The 24,501-nt window shown below is 46.6% G+C and overlaps 2 protein-coding genes and 1 non-coding gene across 9 annotated transcripts in view; 1 reads left to right on the plus strand and 2 right to left on the minus strand.

Annotated features, from left to right (window-relative positions):
* ZYX (zyxin) overlaps positions 1-20,655 on the plus strand; it is a 41,701-nt gene extending 21,046 nt beyond the window's left edge. For 3 of the 7 annotated variants that reach the window (XM_035097051.2, XM_035097052.2, XM_035097050.2), the window contains 8 exons: positions 1,935-2,033; positions 2,662-2,739; positions 3,142-3,651; positions 5,075-5,225; positions 5,549-5,718; positions 7,235-7,413; positions 7,555-7,675; positions 7,766-8,237. In XM_035097051.2, the coding sequence (XP_034952942.2) occupies positions 1,935-2,033; positions 2,662-2,739; positions 3,142-3,651; positions 5,075-5,225; positions 5,549-5,718; positions 7,235-7,413; positions 7,555-7,675; positions 7,766-7,876 (1,419 nt within the window). In that variant the 3' untranslated portion in view covers positions 7,877-8,237. Of the gene's footprint in view, positions 1-1,934; positions 2,034-2,661; positions 2,740-3,141; positions 3,652-5,074; positions 5,226-5,548; positions 5,719-7,234; positions 7,414-7,554; positions 7,676-7,765; positions 17,416-17,784 lie in introns of those variants that run through there. The other 4 variants (XM_035097047.2, XM_060268843.1, XM_035097048.2 and 1 more) reach the window with 3 other exon arrangements.
* Positions 4,363-4,436, minus strand: TRNAE-CUC (transfer RNA glutamic acid (anticodon CUC)). The gene has a single exon. It is a non-coding gene; the product is annotated as a tRNA-Glu (tRNA).
* The window catches only part of EPHA1 (EPH receptor A1), an 81,755-nt gene continuing 70,309 nt past the window's right edge, over positions 13,056-24,501 (minus strand). The window contains exons 12-18 of the mRNA XM_035097046.2: positions 24,290-24,475; positions 23,170-23,231; positions 21,524-21,733; positions 19,658-19,807; positions 18,357-18,550; positions 16,901-17,056; positions 13,056-13,196 (exon numbers count right to left, since the gene is read on the minus strand). Of these exons, the coding sequence (XP_034952937.2) occupies positions 13,118-13,196; positions 16,901-17,056; positions 18,357-18,550; positions 19,658-19,807; positions 21,524-21,733; positions 23,170-23,231; positions 24,290-24,475 (1,037 nt within the window). The 3' untranslated portion in view covers positions 13,056-13,117. The remainder of the gene's footprint in view (positions 13,197-16,900; positions 17,057-18,356; positions 18,551-19,657; positions 19,808-21,523; positions 21,734-23,169; positions 23,232-24,289; positions 24,476-24,501) is intronic.

The following is a 24,501-nucleotide window of genomic DNA, read 5'->3' on the forward strand; positions in this document are numbered from 1 at the left end:
CCCCCAACAAAAATCTTGCCTATGCCCATGTTCTCCTGTTCCCATGATGTTTGGATGTGTGGCCTATAGCAGTGCTGAGGTGTGGTATAGACTGCACAAGAAACAAGCCATCAGGTGGTCCCAAGAATGGGATGGTGATGAGAAAACTGCCGCCCCCCTCTGGCCTTCCCCAGGAATGCAGGCGCCCTGCACATTCTTCATGTGATTAAAATTCCACACCCAGAGATGGGGAAATACAGTGGTACCTTGGCTCTCAAACAGCTTAGTTGCCGAACAAATTGGCTCCCGAATGCCGTAAACATGGAAGTAAGTGTTCCGGTTTGCGAACATTTTTGGGAAGCCGAACGTCCAACTGGGGCTTCCGTGGCTTCCGATTGAGTGCAGGAAGCTCCTGCAGCCAATCGGAAGCTGCGCCTTGGTTTTCGGGAGTCGAATGGACTCCCGGAACGGATTAAGTTCGAGAACCAAGGTACCACTGTAAGTAAGCCATACAAATGAAATGATGTTGCACACCAATCCAGAAAAATGGCTATATGGTTGAAGAGGGTTAAGGGATATTTTTTTAAAAAAATGTTTTGTAAGTTGTTTGTCCTTGTTTCTCAATTGGATCCTTTTACATGGTTTTGCATGTTTTGTGGTATTTTATGCATTGTGACTTGCCGTTATTTTTATTGATTATAGTTTCGTTATTCTTTATTGTAATTGGTAAGTGTAATTTGCCTAATTCTTAGCTGCTGATATTTAATTTTACTGTTTACTATTATATTCCAGTGGATTGTTGAATGTTGCTTTATTTAAGTTGTTTATTTTGAAGTTATTGTGACTTCTTTGTATTGTATTGGATCAGATGTGTGTGTGTGTGTGTGCCTATTTAGTTGATTATTCAGCTTGTAAACCGCCTTGTGTATAGTACGGTAATATAGAAAAGCGCTGTACAAATTAGAAGTGAAACGAACTGAAATGGGAACATAGGGAGCTGCCTTATACAGAACCAGTCTAGTACAAATCAGAGGTTGGATGGCCATCAGTCATGGGTGTTTTAGTTGAGATTCCTGCATTGCAGGGGGTTAGACTGGATGACCCTTGTGGGTCCCAGTTTCACAATTCTGTGATTCTATGACTCAGCATTGTTGGCAGCGTCTCCCAGGGCTTTAGACAGGGATGATCTCCCTGGAACTTCCTAGAGATGCTAGGGATTGAACCTGGGACTCTTTGCCTCCCAAGCACACTGAGCTATGGCTCTTCCTTGGAACGTAATTGTGCAATATATGCGGCAATATATATGATATGTTTTATACTTCGCTGTGTTGCACATTTCTGACTCAGTGGCTCGGGGAGGAGCAAAGGTTTATGTTTTGCATGCACTGAGCAGTGGCGATACATCTTAAGCCATCCCCCTGGCTTCTGAGATTTCACCAGGCGTTGCTCATACACTTCTGAGCGGTGTTCGAAATTAGCCAGGCGCCAGGCGCATTTTGCACCTGACTATCGACCACTTGCGACCAAGTGAAGATGCCTGGGTGCCAGGATAAGCACCCGACATCTCCACCATCTGGTTGGCTAGTGCACAGCACAGGTTTTTTTGCTGCTATGCTATGGCATGAGTCAATTTTAGCTGCAGCTGACAATAAACACAATTCGTTTTCAGCCTTGTAATCTTGCAATAATAAGGGGGGGAAAGGTGAATAGCTTTTCTATCTCAATGTGCATCCTGGCGGCTAGAAGCTCCCTTTTTGAAAACGCAAATCACAGCAGCTGAGATTCTCCCACAATTCAAAGTACCAGCCCTTTGCTCTCCTCCCTTCCGACACGTTGCTGTCCTGCTAAGTGGACTAACAAATGGATGTGAAAGGCTGTTGTTGACTGACAGCCTTCAGGACGGGCTTAGTAACCCTCTCTAACATGTAACTTCCTTTCTTCTCCGTGGCGGAAAGGGGCAGGCCCGTGGAAAGATGAGCAGCATTGATTTGGAGATTGATACTCTGTCCTCAATGCTGGATGACATGGAGAAGAACGATCCCTTCAAACCGCGGGTGAGCTGCAAGAACAGGGTAGCCTGTCCAAGGCCTTGTTCTCACTGAGGGGGCCAGCCTGGGCCTGGCCACTTCAGGCTACAGCTGACCGCTCCGAGGACTGAAGAGCCCCTTCCCCATGCAAAAAGTTCTTGTAGGTATATCCAGTGCTAATTTTCTAGAAAAAGAGGAGCCGGAACTCACCATGAACACTTCCCTTGTTCTCTTAGAACAGGCATCCCCAAGCTGCGGCCCTCCAGATGTTTTGGCCTACAACTCCCATGATCCCTAGCTAACAGGGCCAGTGGTCGGGGAAGATGGGAATTGTAGTCCAAAACATCTGGAGGGCAAAAGTTTAGGGATGCCTATCTTAGAACAAGAACCGAGTTCTGGTGAATTCTGGCTGGGAAAAAAGCCCTGGGTATATCCATATTTTAAAATATTAGCATATTAAGAAGACTTGAGTGATATTCAGCGAAGTTTCACTCGGAGGAATAGACCCATTGAAATTAACAGACCTAACTTTGTCATGCTCATTCACTTCAGTGGGTCATCTTTGAGTAAAACTTAGCTTAATGCTACTGTAGGACCCTTTTGCTTGACGTGCTAGCTTTCTGCATGAAGAGAACTTCTTTATCTTTTCTTCTAGAAAACAGAGCACTCGGTCAGGCGAGCCCCCACTTCCAGCCAACAAGTGGTGCAGCCCAGTGATAGGTTGACGTCCTCAGTGAGTACTGGTTTCTCTATGGTTTCTCCAGGAGAGACAGAGGATGGAGCCAGGCTCACTCTGCTTGGATTTGCGATCCAAAGGCTGCTCTTGTTAAGGACAAAGCTAGTCTCTGGGCAAGTTACTCTCCGGTGAGCTTTCTCACCCTGGAGTAGCCAAGCCTCTGTAATCTGCTTGCAAAGGGATAAGGAGGATTTCCCCACGCTATGGGGTACAGGCGTGTGGGCAAAGGTCTGGCTCCAACAACCCCCTCTTTCCTGTACTCCCCCCCCCCAAATCTCCTCTCTGTTCCTCTTCTCCACACTGAGAGCAGATTGGACCAAGATGGGTCTGGTTTGGATGGCCGTGGCTGCTATGATGTTGGCCTCTTCTCCCCTTTGATAAACATATTTATTTCTGCAGGTATCTCCAGGTTCCATGGCTCACGTAGGCATTGCTTCTGGACCTAAAGCTTCCCCAGAAACCATTGCTCCACCTAAGGATGTTTCAGCTCCTGTTTCCTTCCCTTCCAACGCTGCCTCCGGCCTCAGCGGAGGCTACGTGCCCAAAGCGCAGAAAGAAACGGCTTCTGTTCCTCCGCCGTGGGTGAAACAGAGTAGAGACTCGCCATCGACACAGCTTCCAGGACCGCAGGCCCCTCCTCCTCCTCCAGCTCCGTCAGCCCCCAAATACACTCCACCCCCCGTTGCCGTGGCCCCCAGATTTGTACCCAAAGCAGCTGCTGGGACCCCTTCCGGCTTCCCGCGCCAGGCGGCCGCTGCCCCTCCGCAGCCTCGCTTCCCACCCGCTTCTGGCACAGGGCCAGCCCCGAGGCCACAGCCGCCTGCTTTCACCTATGCACAACATCGAGAAAAGCCCCAGGTTCAGGAGAAGCCCCGTCCTGTTGGACAACCGCCTGCCCCGCAAGACGTGGTGAGTGGGGAATAAATCTCAACTTGGGGTGGAGAAACAAGGGAAGTGTGCAAAGCAGGATTCTCTTTTCATTCGGGGTTTATATATAGGCAGATAAATTAGAAGAGAAGAGAAGAGAGCAGAATTATAGAGTTGGAAGGGACCATGAGAGTCATCTAGATCAGGCACCCCCAAACTGCAGCCCTCCAGGTGTTTTGGCCTACAACTCCCATGATCCCTAGCTAACAGGACCAGTGGTCGTCGGGGAAGATGGGAATTGTAGTCCAAAACATCTGGAGGGCCGAAGTTTGGGGGTGCCTGATCTAGATCAAAGGTCAGCAAACTTTTTCACTGTCCCTCAGACCTTCTTGGGGGCTGGACTATATTTTGAAAGAAAAGAAAAAAAGAACGAATTCCTATGCACCACAAATAACCCAGAGATGCAGAGATGCATTTTAAATAGAAGGACACATTCTACTCATGTAAAAACACGCTGATTCCCGGACCGTCCACGGGCCGGATTTAGAAGGCGATTGGGCTAGATCCGGCCCCTGGGCCTTACTTTGCCTACCCATGATCCAGATCAGACATCCCCAAACTGCGGCCCTCCTGATGTTTCGGCCTACAACTCCCATCATGCCTAGCTAACAGGACCAGTGGCCGGGGAAGATGGGAATTGCAGTCCACAACATCTGGAGGGCCGAAGTTTGGGGATGCCTGATCTAGATCTTTTGCCCAATGTGGGGCTCGAACCCACGACCCTGAGATTGAGAGTCTCATGTTCTACCGACTGAGCTATACCAGTCAGCAATAAATCAAATCGGGCTGGATGCCACATCTGTTGCTGTAGTTCCTAGCGGCCATTTTAAAAGAGAGGCCTCGGAAAGATTTGTGGGTCTGTGGGCTCCCAGAAGGATGAAGCTACATTCTTCCTCTTCCTCTGTGCTTGTATTGGTAAGAGAGATTTCCCCTCTGCCAGCTTAACAACAAAGCCCATGCTATTGAGGGCAGTTGCAAAAGGGCACCCGGCACATGTGCTTTTTTCTCTCGCTGGTTTTTATAGAAGAAGGAATTTTTAAAAACAAACCCAGAGGTAAAACTCTGTCTGATGAATCCTTCCATCCAGCAAAACCATTGCAAAGCAAATGGAGGAGAGAAGTTCCTCAAAAGGAAGTTTCTTCATCAATACAGTTATTACAGGAAAAGGAAACTTTCCAAAATCTGGTCGTCTCAGCGGGGAGAAGGAAGGGTACAGGCTAGATAATGAGGGGGGAAAGCCTGTGTGGAAAGGCAGGGGAATTTCTGCATTGCAGAACAATGTTAAAGGGTGGCTTGGCCATACTAAGTGATCTTGAGCGTATATCTGTTTCCTAGAATATGTGGCTCCCGGGAGACTAGCAGGAAGGACATTCCAGTCTCAGTGACTCTTGATTTCTTTGTCCAGCGCAACCCGGCGCCCTTTGTGAACACTGGATCAGACCCTCCCAGGGGCAACTCTGTCCTAACCATGAAAGAGGTTGAGGAGCTGGAGATGTTGACCCAGAAGCTCATGAAGGACATGGACCAACCTCCACACGCAGAGGCCTCCAATTCTGGTGTGCTTGCACATTTTAAAAATATTTTGCATGTGCCGGTGATGGGGAGGGAATGGGATTTCGGTCTACTGCTGCCACCACCCCCTGCTACAGTGCCTTCATCGGCAACCAGACACACAGGGGTCTGGGGGTGGGGGTCTGGCGTGTTTCCCTCTGTTCATCTCCCTGCCGCTGAATGCTACCATCTTCTTCTTATGGAGATGGTAGCTGCGTCCCCTTTCCTGCCTGGAGGCGTTGATACGTATGGCATGGAGAAATGACCTGCCAGCAGCCTCTCACGCTCCTCTTTTCTCTCCCCCTTCTTCTCCCTGCCGCTGCTGCAGAGTTGTGTGGCCTGTGCCACAAAGCCCTGTCGCGGACGCAGCCGGCTGTCCGCGCCCTAGACAAGCTCTTCCACGTGGAGTGTTTCACCTGCTTCAAGTGTGAGAAGCAGCTGCAGGGCCAGCAGTTCTACAACGTGGACGAAAAGCCCTTCTGTGAGGAGTGCTATGCGGTGAGTGAAATGCAGGGGGGGCAGGGGCGCCTTCTGGAATAAAATAGGGGGGCACAGGTAAGCTCTGCCCCACCTAATCAATCACAAGTCATGGTGCACACACACCATTTCAGTGGTACTGCCCATCAATGTTTGTGGGGTGGGGGAGCAAGTACTTTGTTGTGGGGGGTCCCTCAGCCCCTAGGAGGTGGCTCCTATGCAGGGTGGCCAATCAGAGAATTTTGGAAGGAGCCATGCTTTGGCATTACCTCAACAACAGAGGGCTTGTTTTCCCCAAGCGAATTTTGGAATGTCTTAAAATGGCCACCACGTCTTGCTTCGGCAACGAGCTAGAGTTCTTCTTTCCTCCCCTTTTAATTAATCTGGTCAGAATTTCTTACTCTTTGGGTTAGTTTCCCGAACGAAAAAGTTGCCCCCATTTCCTATGTTGACATTGTTCAAAGCAAACCATTCAGAAGTTCATTATGAAAGGAAGCAACTTTTGTTAAAAACCAGCTGTTCTTCACATGTTCAACGACCTCATATATTAGTCCATTTGTTGGGTTGGGTGGTCAAGGTGGGGTCAATTCATCTAGAGATGCTGGCATTTTTGAACACCGCAACCCCGTAACTCCAGTCTCCTAGTGCGGGAATAAATCATTATTACTTGTTCACTTCATATACCACACTTTATCCAAAGATCCCAGGGCGGTGAAGTTGCCAAGCTCACGGCGGAGTCTCTGTCCGCATTACCAGGTCAGTGTGGACCTGTGCCACACAGCAGTGGCTCCGTGCCACAAAAGTGACATCTGAACTGGCTTCAACAGTCTCTTTCGGTGGCGTTTCAAACATACCATCATGTGCTTGTGCACTGTGGGTGTGGCCAGGCATTTGCGTGAACATGCAGAAGCTCGAAAGTGTGGATGGGGGCATATTGTCATGCTCTTTGCCTCAGGAAGCAGCTTCTGAAGACACCCAGTTCATGGCTGGTGTGAGATTTGATTAAGGCTGCCTTCCTCACAGCTTTCTTGTTTGCTAAGCTGCCCAACCGTGTTAAAGGCCAATTGATGGATGTCGAGAGATATCTTGAGTATGCGATCCTGGGGAGGCATTATGCTCTGTATTGTTTTGGGAGGTGGGGTGGTTGAAGGAGAATTGCTTAAATTTGCCTGTTTTCTCCCATTTACATCCTTAAGATATCAATGACTTCCATTCTTCTCCTTCCATGGTTAACTATGCCAATCAGTATTCCATTATTGCATCCATCGAAACTTATTTACACTGTTGAATTTATCTTAACGCTGGCAGCGCTTTCAGCTGTACACAATCATTTCCCGTATATTCAGTAAATGTTTTCCAAACCTCTTTAAACCTATGCTCTTCTTGTTCTCTTATTCTGTATGTTAAATCTGCAAATTGTGCATATTCTCAGGGATTGAGTGCACCCTATAATCTCTTCCTCCGACATGTCTCCACAAACGGTTCCGTTTCTGGAGGGCAGGCCTTCTTCATTTCCGATCCTGTTTTTGTTCTTCAGGGCACCCTGGAGAAGTGTTGTGTGTGCAAGCAAACGATCACAGACAGGATGCTGCGAGCCACGGGCAATTCCTACCACCCTCAGTGCTTCACCTGTGTGGTGTGCCACAAAGCCCTCGAGGGAGCCTCCTTCATTGTGGACAAAGGCAACCAGCCGCATTGCGTGGACGACTATCACAGGTGAGTGGCCTCCTCATTCATTTCCTGCGTCGTCTTCCTCCCGCTTCACCTGGGACCTTCGTGACTTGACCGAGGCAAGTCCGGCTTAGAAGGTTGAAACCGAAAGTTTGAGTCCTCATACCGCCTCTTACGTGCTTGCAGAAAATATGCCCCGCGCTGCTCGGTGTGTGCTGAGCCCATCATGCCAGAGCCTGGGAAGGACGAGACCGTCCGTGTGGTAGCCCTGGAGAAGAACTTCCACATGAAATGTTACCGCTGTGAGGTGAGCAAATTCCCTTTCCCCGCCAGTACCTTGTTGACATTTCTGCCGCCTCAGTGTCATTGATTCTCTTCTTCTTCCTCCCCTTTTCAGGATTGTGGGAAACCCCTTTCCATTGAAGCAGATGACAATGGCTGTTTTCCCCTGGACGGGCATGTGCTGTGTAGAAAATGTCACACCACACGCGCCAAAGCTGCGGTCTAAGGACCTTGGATCAGAATACGCCCTTGATGTGCTTCCCCCCCATCCCTGCCCAGCCCAGTCAGTGGGCCTGATTTTCCTCTCTTCTGTTTCTGGCCCTCCTCCCCCCCTCAAAACCCACAATGCATTTCTACTTAGAAAGAATCTGTCTGGCAATATCTCCTTCCACCCAAGGGCTCTCCCTACTTCCCAGCTGTGTTTCCTTTTTTAAAAAAACCTGCCCCTCCTAAGACTGGGTGTTCCTTAACTCCTCACCTAGTCTGGCCACAGTATATTACTCTAGACACTGCAGAAAGTGACGTGGAATTGCTATAAGCCCTGCAGTCCTTTTACTTACTAAATAATAAAGTAATCTTAGAGGAAATGTCTGGATCCTTCCAACCTGCTATGACCCCTGACCCTGCAAAATGATGTCCTCTGTTCAGGTATGGAACACGACCCGACTCACGGGACTATTTTTTTAATCCCTTACTTTGGCGATGGACAGAGTCTTTGCTCTACAGGATGATGACATAAACGAATCTCCTTCTTCTGTACTGGACTTGTGTGCCTGGATGGTTCTCCTTGCCAGCAAGGAGTTTATGGACCAGGCCCACCCCCACCAGTTTCCCAGAGTTATGGTTGCCCCAGTTTTTTTAACCTCTGTGGTGCTTTGGCCTAGCAACTTCTGCATCGCAAACTATCCAAAGGACTACTTCTCTGTTTACAGCACGCTTTGTCGAACTGGGAGTGTGGTGTGACCGGGAATGGTCCCGAATTGATGCTGGGAAAGGCACCCTCATCGGAGTTTGTTCGTTTGCAGCCTACATGTGATGGGTGCCTTCTAAGTCCCTGCCAGGACCACACTCCCACCCTTCTCTGTGGGGGTTGCTCTAAGTGACTTTCCTGGTGTGTGTTTTTGGCACAGTCAATGGAGCAGAGCCTTAATTCCTAGGCTGGACTGAACAAGCATCTTCAATATTGTCTGTCCCAGCCACTGTTTGCATTAATAAAATTTGTGTTGGGTTCCACCCCACCCCCCAATTATAACGTCAACCTCTCTGTGGTGTGTGTGGCTGGGGTGGGTCAGAGAGAGATCATTGCTAAACTACCCAGCAGTGAATCCATTCTCCCTCCATCTCGTTGCAGGGGGTTGGGCTAGATGACCCTCAGGGTCCCTTCCAATTCTACGGTTCTCTGGTTTTCTTTCCTAATGATTCCTGGGTTGACATCTTCATCAAACTGTCTACCATGACCCAAGATCTTATTCCTGGTCTTGTCACTTCCAGTTCAACTCAATAGTATATGTGAAGTAAATATTTTTTTGCCCCAACATGCACCACTTTACCTTTGTTTACAGTGACTTCCATTTGCCATTTTACTCTCCATTCATTCTGTTTGGAGAGGTCCTCCTGGAGCTCTGCAATCCTTTTTCTTTTGCCTCGGTATCCAATTAGATGCATCATTTGGCAGAGAGAAAATTGCTGCCTCTTGCTAAGCTTTTCTCCTGCTGCTCCTCCTCAGATGGTTGGCAGTGTTCTCAATGGTGTTTCTTGTCTATACATTCTTTTCTCTTTTGCTCTGACCCACTTGCACTTTCCCCCTTCGTCTTCAAAAGAAGACGTCATATTGTGGCTCTCAGCTGCATCTCATCCCCTACTCTCATTGAGTAATAAAACTCTTCCCCCACCCCCACTCCCAACTTGTTGGAAGCTTGAATGGGTTTGGAATTTGGAGTCTGGCTCACTCTTGCTTCATCGTTGCTTGCTACTAACGTTTGCCACCTATCAGGATTTTCAGCCGCTGTGATTGATGTCCATGTCCAGCCCTCTGAAGCTTTGCTGGGCTAGAAAAGCAGGTTAGCTTTTGAATGAATGAATGAATGAATGAATACAGACTGAAAAGTCATGGGCTTAAATATAAGGAAGGCGGGAAATGTCATTACCTTTTCAAAAAACAATGCCTTGGGGGTGATAACTAAATCCCAGGATAGCTCAGTTGGTAGAGCTTGAGACTCCTGGTTTTGGGTCATGGATTTGAGCTCCACGCTGGGCAAGATTCCTGCATTGCAGGGGGATTGAACTAGACGGACTTTCATCAGTAGAAATGCGAATTATGCCAATTTTTGTAGATCTACCCGGAATACGACTCGTGAGTTGATACTTTAAAATCAATGGACTTGAGTGACTGAGTATGCTATAGTTTGATATCGCCCATTCACATATTCTTTAAAAATTGGGGGAGTTAAGTATCCTTGTTTTGATGAGGGCTATAACATGTATGACCCTACAAAGCAGAACTCCAGCAGTGCAGAGCAGCTCACCAGCGGCTCTTGTTTTTGTTTTTTAAAAAAGCCTGTTTCTGCTGCTGACCTAGGACTACATTTGCTTGCCTTCTCCATAGAGGATTTAAGAATCCTGTAATAGTATATGTTGTTAAACTGTGGACTCTAGTGTAGCACTGATTTTAGTCAGGGCAATGCTTATTCCCCACCCCACCCAGAATTTTTTTTGCCACGTGCAGAAAACACACCGCTTGCAGAATTTGGCTTTCTGTGAGGATTTGATTTTAAAAGAAAAGCAGGTTTCTAAATCTCCTGAAGTTGATCCCAGATTAATGTGCAGGCTCAGAAACTCAAAAAAAGCCAAACTCTGCACTCTGTAGGCATATTCTGCATGTTTGCAGGCATCTATTGAATTCAAGATATACATCCAAGCGCACACAGCCCTCCTTGTAAGGCGATTTATTCTGTCTTTGGTACTGGATCTGGGTACGAGAAGTTTAAGAGTTAAAAGACTGTGCTCTAGCCCAAAGCCACGCCACCACCTTCTGCATGTACTTGACATCTAACACAAATAGCAAAAGTCCAAAGTGGAGGAGTCTGGCAAATGTTTGCACAGTGTTTAGCTTGTTTGTTCAGGTGAAGTTCAGTTTCGTTCAGCCAGCCCCTTGATCTCTTTGTTTCGTTGCTGCCTGCATCTTGGGAGCTGGAGAGACCCTTGAGCTAACTTGACTTTAATGCACTGAGCCTGTGTCCCGACTGAAGGCTGCTGCGGGAGATTAACTCTCCCCACCCCACCCTGCTCTTTAAGGCTCATTGGCTGATACCACCAGGCTCTTCCAACTTTGCTTTGAGATGGAGGTTTCTTCTGTGATCCTCCCATTCTTTGGGCAGCTTATTATACCTCTGCTTAACCTGGAGTCCTTCAGCATAGATAACTCTGAAGGTTACAAGAAACTATACAGCCAATAAAAAATAGAAAATGGTAGCTTGGAGCAAATGAATGTTCCTATTGAACAAGTTTTGTGTTTTGGAAATTGGTAGCAGAAGCCATCTCCTGAGTGGGAGGTCTAATGCTGCTAACACTTAACCAGCTGAACTTTGCTCCCTGACACAATCTTTTCAGCAGACTTTCCTGGAAAGATCTCTAGGCCCGATCCCTGTAGGCTTTTTCATACTTCTGCTTGGGGTCCTGTTAGATGTAATTTTGGAAGAGTTATGCAGATGGTAAACATGCAGGTGGCGCAGTGGTTAAACCACTGAGCCTAGGGCTTGCTGATCAGAAGGTCGGCGGTTTGAATCCCTGTGACGGGGTGAGCTCCCGTTGCTTGGTCCCAGCTCCTGCCAACCTAGCAGTTCGAAAGCACGTCAAAATGCAAGTAGATAAATAGGAACCGCTACAGCGGGAAGGTAAACAGCGTTTCCATGTGCTGCTCTGGTTTGCCAGAAGCGGCTTTCTCATGCTGGCCACATGGCCTGGAAGCTATACGCCGGCTCCCTCGGCAAATAATGCGAGATGAGCGCGCAACCCCAGAGTCGGTCATGACTGGACCTAATGGTCAGGGGTCCCTTTACCTTTAAACATGCATAACAATAGTTTTTGTTGGATGGCCCTTGTTTCAAGTTGATCCCATTAGTCCAGCAGAAGCTTTTGATAGAGTCCCTGAGCTGTAAGTGGTGGTGGGTAGACACACACACAGTTTCAATAAGACCTTTCTAGTTCAACTGCCCTGGGTATGTTAAATTGGGCCAATCTGGTTTCTGCAGTATTTTTAAACTGACATCAATATATCAAACAAAAATGTCCCAAACTTGCCTGGCATGACAAACAATGCTGTTAATTTTTTCCTCTTCAACACACCCACTAAAAGGCAAAGGACCCCTGCACTCTTTTTCATCTCCAAGTTACTCAGATGCTTTTCGGTAACCTTGAATATTTCTTCAAAAAGGAGCAAAGGTCATTTTGTTTCGTTTTTTAAAAAGCTGTAATCATATAAGGGTAACTTTGTTAGAGGTAATTCTCCCTCCTTTGAGAAGGCAGAAAGCCGTGCTTTTAAGTTTTGTGGAATGCAATAGACAGTTGACTTAATAAGGGGCTGATCCGTATATAATAAAAGTCATGGCACAGATTGGATACTTTTATTTACAAAACCATATATACAACACACAACCCCAGGTCCGGGTTTTCTTTCTCACCTCCCCATCCTGCTATTTTAAATATATATAGGCAACATCCTCAACTTGAGGAAGCAAAGCTCTCTGGAGCATATAGTGCCTAACTGTAAACAAGCCATTTTTGTTCTTAGGACTGGGCTCCAGGAGAGAAAATAAGACACATAAGCAACAAGGGGAGCAGTGTAAATTTGATCTAATGCTGTGTGATAAAGGCAAGTCCAGGCCACTGAGCTAAGGTACAAGGTAGGCAGTCTTGGCTCCATCAACTGTGCAAACAATGGCAAGTCCCGTCCCCCCCCAAATCCCTGAGTCTTCAAGCACAACTTTTGCATTTGAAGGGGCCCCTTATTGCTAGATATGGCTTTGCCGGCAGAATGGTTTCAGCTCTACTTATAATTTTAAGTACACCTTGCTTCCTTAGTCACTATGAAATGCGACGGGCAGAGTGGCTGCTGCTGCTGGAGTAGAAACACAAGAATGAAACAAGAGGTGGCGAGACAGAAAATGAGAGAGAAGCGTGGAGTTTGCATTTTAAGCGTTGGCCACTTTTCTGGCGTGGTATCTGCAGGGAGCCTCGTGGAGTGTTGCTTTCTGCGTTGGGAAGCTCAAGTCCCAACCTGTGCACTATGGGGCACAAGGAATGTTTGTGCTGCACATGATGCAGACTCTGCCATCAACTCTCAGAGCCCCAGGCCGATGCTTGCAGCACCACTGCAAGATCGGCTCAGCCCGTTCCCCTTCTCTTCTCCTTGTTCTGCTGGGCTCTGTGGCGTTGGGTCCAGTGACAGCTTGGTGATGCAAGACCCCCATCATTCTTTGAAGCCTTGGATGCTGCACAGAATACGCTTCTGGTGGCCAGGAAGAGTCACACCCATTTGCTTCAAGTCCCTTGGGAAAAAACAGGAGGGGAGGAAGATTAGCTGCCTTGTTTAGCAGGTGAAGAGAGATTGAGACTGGGTTTCATAAAGCTGTAGCACCCTAAGAAACCTCTTTCCCCACCACTTATTGCCTACCCTACCAAAGTCCATTCCTAGAAATTCAGCTGAGCTCAAGGCATGGACCCAGCTCAGAAATATCACCATTTCCAGTTGTTGTCTCACAAGGTGGATCTGGCAAAACTCTTTGCAAGTTGGGAGTCAGACAACATATTTTAGAGTGCTTGGAGGTGTTATGACAGATCCCCAAAAAGGCATGTTAATTCACTGGGAAGGTGATAAAAGAGCAGAGCTTCAAGGAAGCTGAATTTGTAAGACTGCAAGCACAACACAAAACTATTGGAAGAACCTGCAAAAGTGTCGCTCTGCTAAAGCATAGTATATCATCCGTAAAACTAAATATACTAAGATGCACAAATACAATCTTACACAATGCAACAATTCCTTAGCAGTGTGATGGATGCCAACGGTTATCTTAACTCTCATGTGAATTTTGGTATGCTGATGCTAATTCCTTGGGTCCATATGATTATTTTCATATGTGTCCAGTATTTTGGTATGCGTTAGTGATTTTATCTTATGCTCTTAATAGCAGGAGATGCTTATTACTTATGCAAATATTTCTTACATATCCAATGTCCCCAATGAATCCTATGCCTGCTCACTAAGGAGGAGGTCCCATTGAAATCTGTTCTTGGGTAAACCTTTGCTAGGATCTTTTTTTATCTTGCTGTCTTCTCTGGCCACCTTTTGCAGATTTTTGAAGCCTTACAGAAACCTATAAAACCTGTTTCACCAGAGTCAACTGTGAGGCAGGAGGGAATAAATGAATAGGTAAATTGCCCTATTCAAACCACCTTCAGTTCTGAAGGGGGGGGGAAACACCCCCTGCTTGCTTTCAGCCTCACTATCAGCCCACATACAGGTACTGTGTATCTGAAGAAGTGTGCATGCACACGAAAGCTCATACCAAAATAAAAAACTTAGTTGGTCTTTAAGGTGCTGCTAGAAGGAATTTTTTTCTTTTGTTTGAGCCCACATACAAAATGAGATAGTGATGGAGATGGCTCTAGCTCAGGGCTGGGGGACCTTTGCCGCCCCCCCCCCAATGTTGTTGGACTCTCAACTCCCATTATCCATCACCCTTGTCGATGCTATCTGGGGCTGACAGCAGCTGGGAGTCTGACAACATCTGGAAGGCCAAAGGTTAACCAGGCCTGCTCTTAACTCACATATTCTCTGCTCTCCAACAAAGCATCACTGTGACTCTTTCTGATTATGCTCTGACTTAAGCTGTTGGCTCTCTGCCTGCTTTTCAACCACAGCAACAGACTCCATTGGGCAATCATGAGCTAGATACAAGGATCGATCTCACTCTTGTCTTTACAAGCAGAAGGAGAGTGTCTCTCTCTCTCTCTCTCCCCCCCCCCCCGTCTTCTGGCCAGGATTTTGGCCTTTTATTGGCCCTCCTCTCGTCCTTGAATTATAGCTTAACACAGAGAAAGTTAGCACATGAAACCTTTTCCTGGTCGCTTGGCCTCTGTACCAGGAAAAACTGCAGTATCTGCTCAATGTCTGCAGGGAACCCAGATAAAAGAGAGCAGGGTGAGAAAAGCTGGCAACCCTAAGAACAGCTTTAATGAGAAGTGCTTGTAGAGAGGTGCAAATGTGGTAGTTAAGGCATTGGCAGGCAGGCAGAGAGAGGAAGTTGTTAGAATTCTTTTGCTGATCCTGTGCATATGAATTTCTTTGTAAAGGTAAAAGGACCCCTGGATGCTTAAGTCCAGTCAAAGGCAACTATGGGGTTGTGGTGCTCATCTCGCTTTCCAGGTGAGGGAGATGGCGTTTGTCCACAGACAGCTTTCTGGGTCATGTGGCCAGCATGACTAAACTGCTTCTGGCACAAAGCAACACCGTGATGGAAGCCAGAGTGCACGGAAACGCCATTTACTTCCCTGCCACACCAGTACCTATTTATCTACTTGCACTGGTGTGCTTTTGAACTGCTAGGTTGGGAGTTTGGAAAACTCAGCAGTGGCCAGAGGATTGGAGAAGATCAGTCTACATCCCAATCCCAAAGAAGGGCAGTCCCAAAGAATCCCAAAGAGGGGCAGTGCCAAAGAAAGCTCCAACTACCACACAATTGCGCTAATTTCACACGCTAGCAAGGTTATGCTTAAAATTCTACAAGGCAGGCATAAGCAGTATGTGGACCGAGAACTCCCAGAAGTGCAAGCTGGAAGGGGCAGAGGAACCAAAGACCAAATTGCAAACATGTGCTGGGTTATGGAGAAAGCTAGAGAGTTCCAGAAAAAAATCTGCTTCATTGACTATGCAAAAGCATTTGACTGTGTTGACCATAGCAAACTATGGCAAGTTCTTAAAGAAATGGGAGTGCCTAATCACCTCATCTGTCTCCTGAGAAATCTATGTGGGACAAGAAGCTACAGTTAGAACTGGATATGGAACAACTGATTGATTCAAAATTGGGAAAGGAGTATAACAAGGCTGTATATTGTCTCCCTGCTTATTTAACTTCTATGCAGAATTCATCATGCGAAAGGCAGGGCTGGATAAATCCCAAGACAGAATTAAGATTGCCGGAAGAAATATCAACAACCTCAGATATGCAAATGACACAACTTTGATGGCAGAAAGTGAGGAGGAATTAAAGAACCTTTTAATGAGGGTGAAAGAGGAGAGCGTAAAATATGGTCTGAAGCTCAACATCAAAAGAACTAAGATCATGGCCACTGGTCCCATCACCTCCTGGCAAATAGAAGGGGAAGAAACGGAGGCAGTGAGAGATTTTACTTTCTTGGGCTCCTTGATCACTGCAGATGGTGACAGCAGTCATGAAATAAAAAGACGCCTGCTTCTTGGGAGAAAAGCAATGACAAACCTAGACAGCATCTTAAAAAGCAGAGACATCACCTTGCCAACAAAGGTCCGTATAGTTAAAGCTATGGTTTTCCCAGTAGTGATGTATGGAAGAGGGAGCTGGACCATAAAGAAGGCTGATCACCGAAGAATTGATGCTTTTGAATTATGGTGCTGGAGGAGACTCTTGAGAGTCCCATGTACTGCAAGATGATCAAACCTATCCATTCTGAAGGAAATCAGCCCTGAGTGCTCACTGGAAGGACAGGTCCTGAAGCTGAGGCTCCAATACTTTGACCACTTCATGAGAAGAGAAGACTCCCTGGAAAAGACCCTGATGTTGCGAAAGATTGAGGGCACTAGGAGAAGGGGACGACAGAGGACGAGATGGTTGGTCAGTGTTCTCGAAGCTACGAACATGAGTTTGACCAAACTGCGGGAGGCAGTGGAATACGGGAGTGCCTGGCGTGCTATGGTCCATGGGGTCACGAAGAGTCGGACATGAGTAAACGACTAAACAACAACAGGTTGGCAGGAGCTGGGATAGTGCAACGGGAGCTCAGCCCATTGCAAGGATTTGAACTACCGACCTTCTGATAAGCAAGCCCAAAGAGGCTCAGTGGTTTAGACCACAGCACCGCCCATGTTCCTGAATGTCTTTGTATGCTGTGGGGAGGTGCAATAGACACGGTGGCACCAACTGCATGTCCTCCCTTCCCTCTCCTCTCTTCTGCCATGGAAGAGCAGAATCCACAATTCAGGGTGCCCAGTGCTTACTCGGCAGAAAGCTCCAGGATGGATTCCATAGTGTTCAGGCCGGCAGTGCGGAAGTTGATGATGTAGCGCTTCATGCGGATGGATTCCAACCACTCTGGGATAGACCGATAAGGAATCCCATCGGAGCCACTGCAGCTGGGGAGGCGGAGCGTCACCCTAGGGATTGATAGGCATTTTCAGACTTGATGCGACACTTAAAATGAATGCAGTTCATAAAAAGACAAGCTCATTTATGGAGCTGGAGAGAAATGTCTACCCTTTACCCAGGGGGCGTTTATGGCGTCCCATGCCCACTGCTAAACGCCTAGGCTAGCATGGCACTTGCTGCAACACAGGCTGGCACTGATGCCACGCACACATTTAAGGGCAGGGTACAATTCTGCAGAAGTGCTCCAAAAGCACAGAATGCGATGGTGTGTACAGAATTCAGCATGCAGGGAATAAGCCAGGCCAAAACAAAAGAGATTATCCAGCTATGCATAATTTGGCCTGGCAACATATTTATCCAGTTTTAGGTGCCAGGCAAGGGACCCAGGTGGCTCTGTGGGTTAAACCACTGAGCCTAGGGCTTGCTGATCAGAAGGTCGGCGGTTCGAAACCCTGTGACGGGGTGAGCTTCCGTTGCTTGGTCCCAGCTCCTGCCAACCTAGCAGTTCGAAAGCACGTCAAAGTGCAAGTAGATAAATAGGAACCGCTACAGCGGGAAGGTAAACGGCGTTTCCATGTGCTGCTCTGGTTTGCCAGAAGTGGCTTTGTCATGCTGGCCACATGACCTGGAAACTATACGCCGGCTCCCTCGGCCAATAATGCGAGATGAGCGCGCAACCCCAGAGTCGGTCACGACTGGACCTAATGGTCAGGGGTCCCTTTACCTTTACCTTTAGGTGCCAGGCAAATCCTTTTCTCCTGAGCTTTGGGCCTTGAATTTGAAGGGTGGCATTGCGTCTTTTAGTGGGGTGGGACCTCTGGTCCTGCCTTTGTGTTTTTAGGTTTTTAATGTTGGTTTTTAATTTGTTTTAATGAAAGCCACTTTGGATTACTTGGTAAGAAAAGCGACTAACAAATAATATATATAAATACAGTGGTACCTTGGTTCTCGAACTTCATCTGTTCCAAAACTGTTCAAAAACCAAAGCGCAGCTTCCGATTGGCTGCAGGAGCTTCCTGCACTCAAGCGGAAGGAAGCCGCATCGGACGTTCGGCTTCTGAAAAACCTTTGCAAACTGGAATGTTTACTTCCGGGTTTGCAGTGTTTGGGAGCCAATTTGTTCCACAACTAAACCATTCAAAAACCAAGGTAACACTGTAAGACAGCATGTAGAATTCAGGGGTGTTTTTTTTAGTCTTCCCCTATCTGTATGTGTGTGTGTGTGTGTGTGCGCGCCCGCCCACCCGTGTGCATGCGCACAAATTTACACAGCTCTGTCCCTTAAGTATCTCCCTGCATATCACTTACCTGGGGTCAAAGTCGGCCACAGTTCGAAGCAAATGTGGACTGGAGATGAAGTGCTCTAGCTGAGCGAAGATCTCCCGGAAGCGGGGCCTCCTGGTCCGGTCATATGACCAACACACCTTCATGATCTCGTAAAGGACGGATGGGCAGTCCACAGGTGGGGGGAGCCGATACCCATCCTCTATGCTCTTCATCACCTGTTCCAGGTAAAACACAAGATCACTGTGAACAGGGCAAACATTCCTTAGAACACAGCTACCAAAGAAACGAGTCGAGGGCCACTTTCTCAGGAGCGCAAAGTCTAAATATTGGGAAATCCTTTGGAATTAGAACTGCCACATTTAGCCCATTTGATTAATTCATTAAAAACATAAGCTAAGAAGCTGTCCCCGATTCATCAATCACCACATTCTTTTGTTAAAAGTAATTCCGATACAGGTTGAACTGTAAAAGTTATGGATGGCAAGTGGCATCTTAGAAAATGCATCCCTTTCTGCATGTTTGAGAAGGAGAAATACTTCTTAAAGGAGAGATGCTTCTACTGTGATAGATGCACATCATTTGAAAGCAGTGTGTGAGGTTCCCTTCTAAACTGCTGGGCCGTATCCAAAACTTGAGCTTTACTGGTAGCAACAGTTTCCTCTTCCTCTCAGGGCTTCACACTTAACTTTTCCTCTGCTCTTTCCAAGGACTATGTCCGAGTACCCAATTTTCCTCTGGAGCTCTTTAAAGCTCAGTCAGAGCAAACAGCAATCCACAGAAAGCCCGAATTGATGTTTGCTCCAATTGAGCACTAAAGAGCAGGTTTTTGTGGGGGAAACTTGGGGCAAAACAAAACCACACTCAGACACTGAGCTTTTAAGCATGGACCTGTCTCTGGAAAGAGCAGACGGAAAGTGTAGATAAGCCCTCTGTCCTCTCCAGCCTCTGCATGCCCCCAAAATCAGCTTCAGGGGGTTGGGAGATCTTCCAAAGTGGATTTGGGAGAGTGTGGAGAAGAGAAAATGAAGCCTTGCTGCACCCACAGATTTATGCTGGCAGAGCATTGGACGCAACCCATTGTTTTTTCTCCTATGCAGATTTAATCAAATTGGTTAATGTGGTACAGAAACTCATGACTAATGGATCTCAGTTGGGCTGCCCAACTATGGCTGCTCCCTTCAGGAAAGTAGGAAACAGAATTTTGGGCCATGGTGAAATCTGGAAAAGTGTTCTTTATTATGATCCATTCTAATTCAGCTCCAGCTCTGCTAATCGAGGCAGTGGTTTCCTTGCTCAATAAGCATTTCCCTTGACCCTCTTACCTCCTGATTGGTCATATCTCCATATGGCTTGTCGCCATAGGACAGCATCTCCCACATGACAATGCCAAAACTCCAGATATCACTGGCTGAGGTGAAGATTCGATGGGCAATAGCTTCAGGGGCTGTCCATCGGATAGGGATCTTGCCACCCTGTTGAAAAAGAGGTTGCAACTGTGAAATGGAAACTACGGTTTGGCTATTCAACTGCAATCTAGGAGCCTGCAAAGCCGCTCCCTGCCTCCTTCCCTGGGGTAGAAAAAATATGTGAAACACGCACACGTAAGTAAGTAAGCAAAACGTGGCGTTGTTGCCAGGAGCTCAAGCTTGTGTTCCTTGGAACCTTGAATCACACAGTTTCCATTTTGTTTGACTGCAGCGGGAAGTAATTTATCAAGATGCAGAGGGCAAAAATCCAGGTTTCTTGACAAAATTCTCTATTGACATAGAGAAGGGAGTAGCCCCCAACCCAACTAGACTTGGACCTCCTGAGAAGGCAAATGCCCAACTTCCCTTGAGGTCCAATATTATCAATTGCCAACTTAATGTAAAGAGTAGGATGTTAGCAGTACTGGAAAACATTAAACCTATTTTAATTCACACCTGGAAATCACTCTTCCAACATCATCCTTTCATCTCCATCAAGCCCCTCCCTTCTCAAGTCTATAATGGTCCTGGCCCTATTTGTGTCTCCACATCCCAGTTCTTAAAGTATGTTAGATTTCAGGCAGACCTTCCACCCAGGGTCCTGTTGGATGTTCATCTTCATATCCTTGGACCCTGGTGCCCATTCTCTGACAAAACTGAAAAGGATTGGTTAAGTTCTCCTCTCTCTGGCTACTTTTCAGACTTCAACCGTCTTTTTCCTTCTGCCTCCTTTGAAGCCAAAGTCATGTTGTACAGACCCTCCTTCCTCTTTCCCTCTCAGTTCCTGGAAAGTTTTCCACTGTTCAATTGCCATTTTTTTGTACTTTTTAAAAACAAAACTTTATTTCTGAGAATGCTCTGACTTGGTCTGTGTTACTCCCTTGAGTACTTTATGCAGGCATTTCACTATACAGTGGTACCTCTACTTACGAATTTAATGCGTTCCGAACACACATTTGTAAGTCGAAAAAAAATGTAAGTCAAATTCCATAGGAATGCATTGGGAGAAAAAATTCGTAAGTAGAAGCAACCCTATCTAAAAATTCGTAAGTAGAAAAAATCCTATCTAAACCATATCCAAGATGGCGGACGGAGCTCCATTTGTAAGTAGAAACATTCGTAAGTAGAGTTATTCGTAAGTAGAGGTACCACTGCACCCAGTCTAAACAATCGGAAAGTTACCTGCCATTTGGCTCTGGAGTTCTAAGTGTACTAGCTTTGGCCCAGCTCTATGAGACGAACAGCAGCATGTCTTCCGCTGGCACAGAGCAAAGGTCACACTGGGGGAAAAGTTGCCTTCACACAACAGCTGAGCTAAATGCCCCAGTTATTTGTGTTCTGGAAAGGACTTCTCCCCTAAACAGTGAAGGGGAACCTGCTTGCATGCTTAGAGAAGTAAGGAGAATCGCCCAGCAGCTTCCTACTAGGGCTGGGCAATATCTGGTTTTCAATGCCTTGATATATCACCAGCTAAACATCGCAGATATGGATATATCACAATGTCTGAAATAAGGATGGAGCTACGTAGAGAGGCATTGGCTGACCTCACGGTTTTTCCCATATTGTGACTTTTGCATAGCACACCCACACACCAGTATATTGCCAGGTCAAAAACTATGAAGCCAATATTTCGATATGGACTTCAAACCAGTTTTGGATAATATATTGATACATTACCTGGCCCTACTCCCCACTTCATTTATCTTGTTTTCATAATTTTACCTTTGTTTCGTAAGTTCCCTCCACGTCGTTTTCTAATATCCGAGAAAGACCAAAATCTGAAACCTTGCACTGAAGGTTATGAGACACCAGAATGTTGCGGGCCGCCAGGTCCCGGTGCACGTAGTTGCGGTCTGACAGGTAGGTCATGCCCGAGGCAATGCCCTGCAGCATCGTCACAAGCTGCACCGAACTGAACTTGTCCATGTTCTCCTGAAACACAAACAAACTGCTTAGCCGCTTGTTTCACAGCTAAGAATGCAGTTTCGGAATCACCATGGCACTGAAATGTTATAGCCGCAACTTGTGTCCCACCAAAACAAACAACAGTCATGGATTGCGACCTGCCAGCCCTTTGCACTTTAGTCCCCAGGCAGACCACAAAACCTGGGGGCTTATGGAGTTCATGATGGGCTGGTGGACATGGCTGATGACATTCAGCCCAGTGGGTCACAACTTGTGCAGGCATGACTCAAGAGACTCGGTTCCCAAGAATATCCAGCCGTTTGACGCAAGACATTCCGAGGTGGCTAATATAAATTAAAACATCAAATTACTCTACAGTAAAAAAAAACAAACACCCAATAAAGCTAAAAGAAAACTGCAGAAAAAGTAGCAAGAAGAACATAGAGAATATAAACATAGAAATGAAAACTGTATTAAAAGGTTGGGAGAATAGTATTACAGTGGTGCCTCGCTTAACGAATGCCCTGCTTAACGAAATTTCCGCTTAACGAAAGGATTTTTCAAGTGGAGGTTGCCTCGCTAGACGAATTCGTTTTAAGAAAAATTCGTCTAGCGAATCGCGGTTTCCCATAGGAATGCATTGAAATTCAATTAATGCGTTCCTATGGGCAAAAAAAAATCAATGCATTCCTATGGGATTCGCTAGACGAATTTTTCGTTATAAGAAAAGACCCGTGGAACGAATTAAATTCGTCTAGCGAGGCACCACTGTATTTTTATCTGATGCCTGAAACGTAACAAAGTGAGCACCAGTGGTGTACCTCTGGGGAGACTTTGCTCATTCCCTGCTTGAGGGCTTCTCCCTGGCATCCAATTGGCCACTGAGAACAGGATGCTGGGCTACAGATGAACCCTTAGTCTGATCCAGCAGGACTCCTCTGATGTTCTTACATAGGGTGCATCACAACCAGGGTCCCGCTATAGAAAAGGTCCTACATGCCTAACTTCAGAAGGCAAGGGCACCCGGAGAAGAGGCCTCTGAGGAAGACCACGTAGTTTCCCATGGGATAAAGCAGTCCTTCAGATACCCTGGTCCCAGGCTTTAAAGGGGCGCCTGGATCAAAGCCAGAAACCATGAGCACTGCCAGACAAAAGAGAAAAGTTTCCTTTCCTCTTCTGGGCCTAGTTATCGTTCAGGTGGTAAAGCTCTGGTCAGGCTCCATCACTTCGTAGTTGCATTGGGGAATGATATGGTTAAATACTCCTCCATGCAAAAGTGTGCATATAGAAAACGATTTGGCAGGAGGGGCGGGTTCTAGCTCAGCCACCTCTCTCCAACGTGCCCATTTTCTTAGGTTGAATTTCCTTCTGCATGGAGTCTGCACCTGCACTCTGAATCAATACAGCTCTGATACAGCTTTACCAACCGACGATGCCTAAGTGGCTGATGAAAAAGGACTCACCCGTAAGAATGTGTCCAGAGCCCCATTTTCCATGTATTCCGTGATAATCATCATTGGGTGTCCTGGGAAGAAGAAAGGAAAGAAAAGAAAATTACTAGTTCTGCCCTCGCCTTACTTCCCATCTGGTTGGCAGAGGCTCTCTGGGCTTCCTCCCCAAATCCAAATAGAAAAGTCATTTTAACCTTTTGAACACATTTTAACCTTTTGAAGCTTCTGGTCCCTCTTGCCTATTGTCTGATATGTAGCCCTCCAAGCTCACAGGGCAGGGATGATTTCCATTATTATTATTATTATTATTATTATTATTATTATTGAATATAACCTTTAGAAAACATCTGAAGGCAGCCCTGTGTAGGAAAGCTTTTTAAGGAAGTGTTGATCCAATTTTACAGAAGCATCATTGAAACTGTTCTCTGTAATTCTCTTACTGCTTGGTACGGTACAGCCTCCAAGACAGACAAGAAAAAGGCTCCAACGAGCTGTAAGAATTGCAGAAAGGGTAATCGGTGCTAGCTTGCCTACAATAGAGACAATCTATGCTACCAGATTTAAGAAGATTGCAGAGAGAATTGCAGCAGATCCTTTACATCCCGGTCATCATCTGCTAGACTTACTCCCATCTGGATGTTGCTACAGGTCTTCATATGCAAAATCGGCCAGGCACAGGAACAGTTTTTCCCCCTTGTGCCATTAAATTGTTAAATTTGTAGATGTGCAGCTGAAGGGGAGGTCAATTCTGGGTGGGTTTCTTTGCTTATTTGTATTGTGAGTGGAACAGTGTGTGTATGTTTACATTGCAACGTAGCCGAAACAAATTCCAAGTATGTTGGAAAATGTTCTTGGCCAATAATAAATTATTCTTCTTCTTAATGTTTGATGTTTTTATGCATGTTGGAAACCACTCATAGTGGCTGGGTCAACCCAGTCAGACGGGCAGGGTACAAAAAATTATTATGATTATGATTATTCTCATTGGTGATGCCAAGGACTGAATCTGGTAGCTCCCACATGCTGCTCCAGCACCTTCACAGAAGCCTCACACTTGTTGGTAATTGCACGTAGCGGAAACCGTCCCATTCCACCACCAGGCGCTACTGCCCCATCATGGCTGAGCCCTTACGTTTTGTAACGACTCCTTCCAAGCGGACAATGTTGGGGTGATTGAACTGGCCCATGATCGTCGCCTCGCGCAGGAAGTTCCACCATGTTGAGTCTGAGTAAGTTGACTTCAAGGTCTTGATGGCCACCACAACACGTTCCTTCCCTGGGAAACGCAGATTCCCACAGTAGACCTCCCCAAACTCGCCTGTGGAGCATTCAGAGGAAAGAAAA

This window comes from Zootoca vivipara, chromosome 16 (genome assembly GCF_963506605.1).
Source record: "Zootoca vivipara chromosome 16, rZooViv1.1, whole genome shotgun sequence".
Taxonomy (NCBI): Eukaryota; Metazoa; Chordata; class Lepidosauria; order Squamata; family Lacertidae; genus Zootoca; species Zootoca vivipara.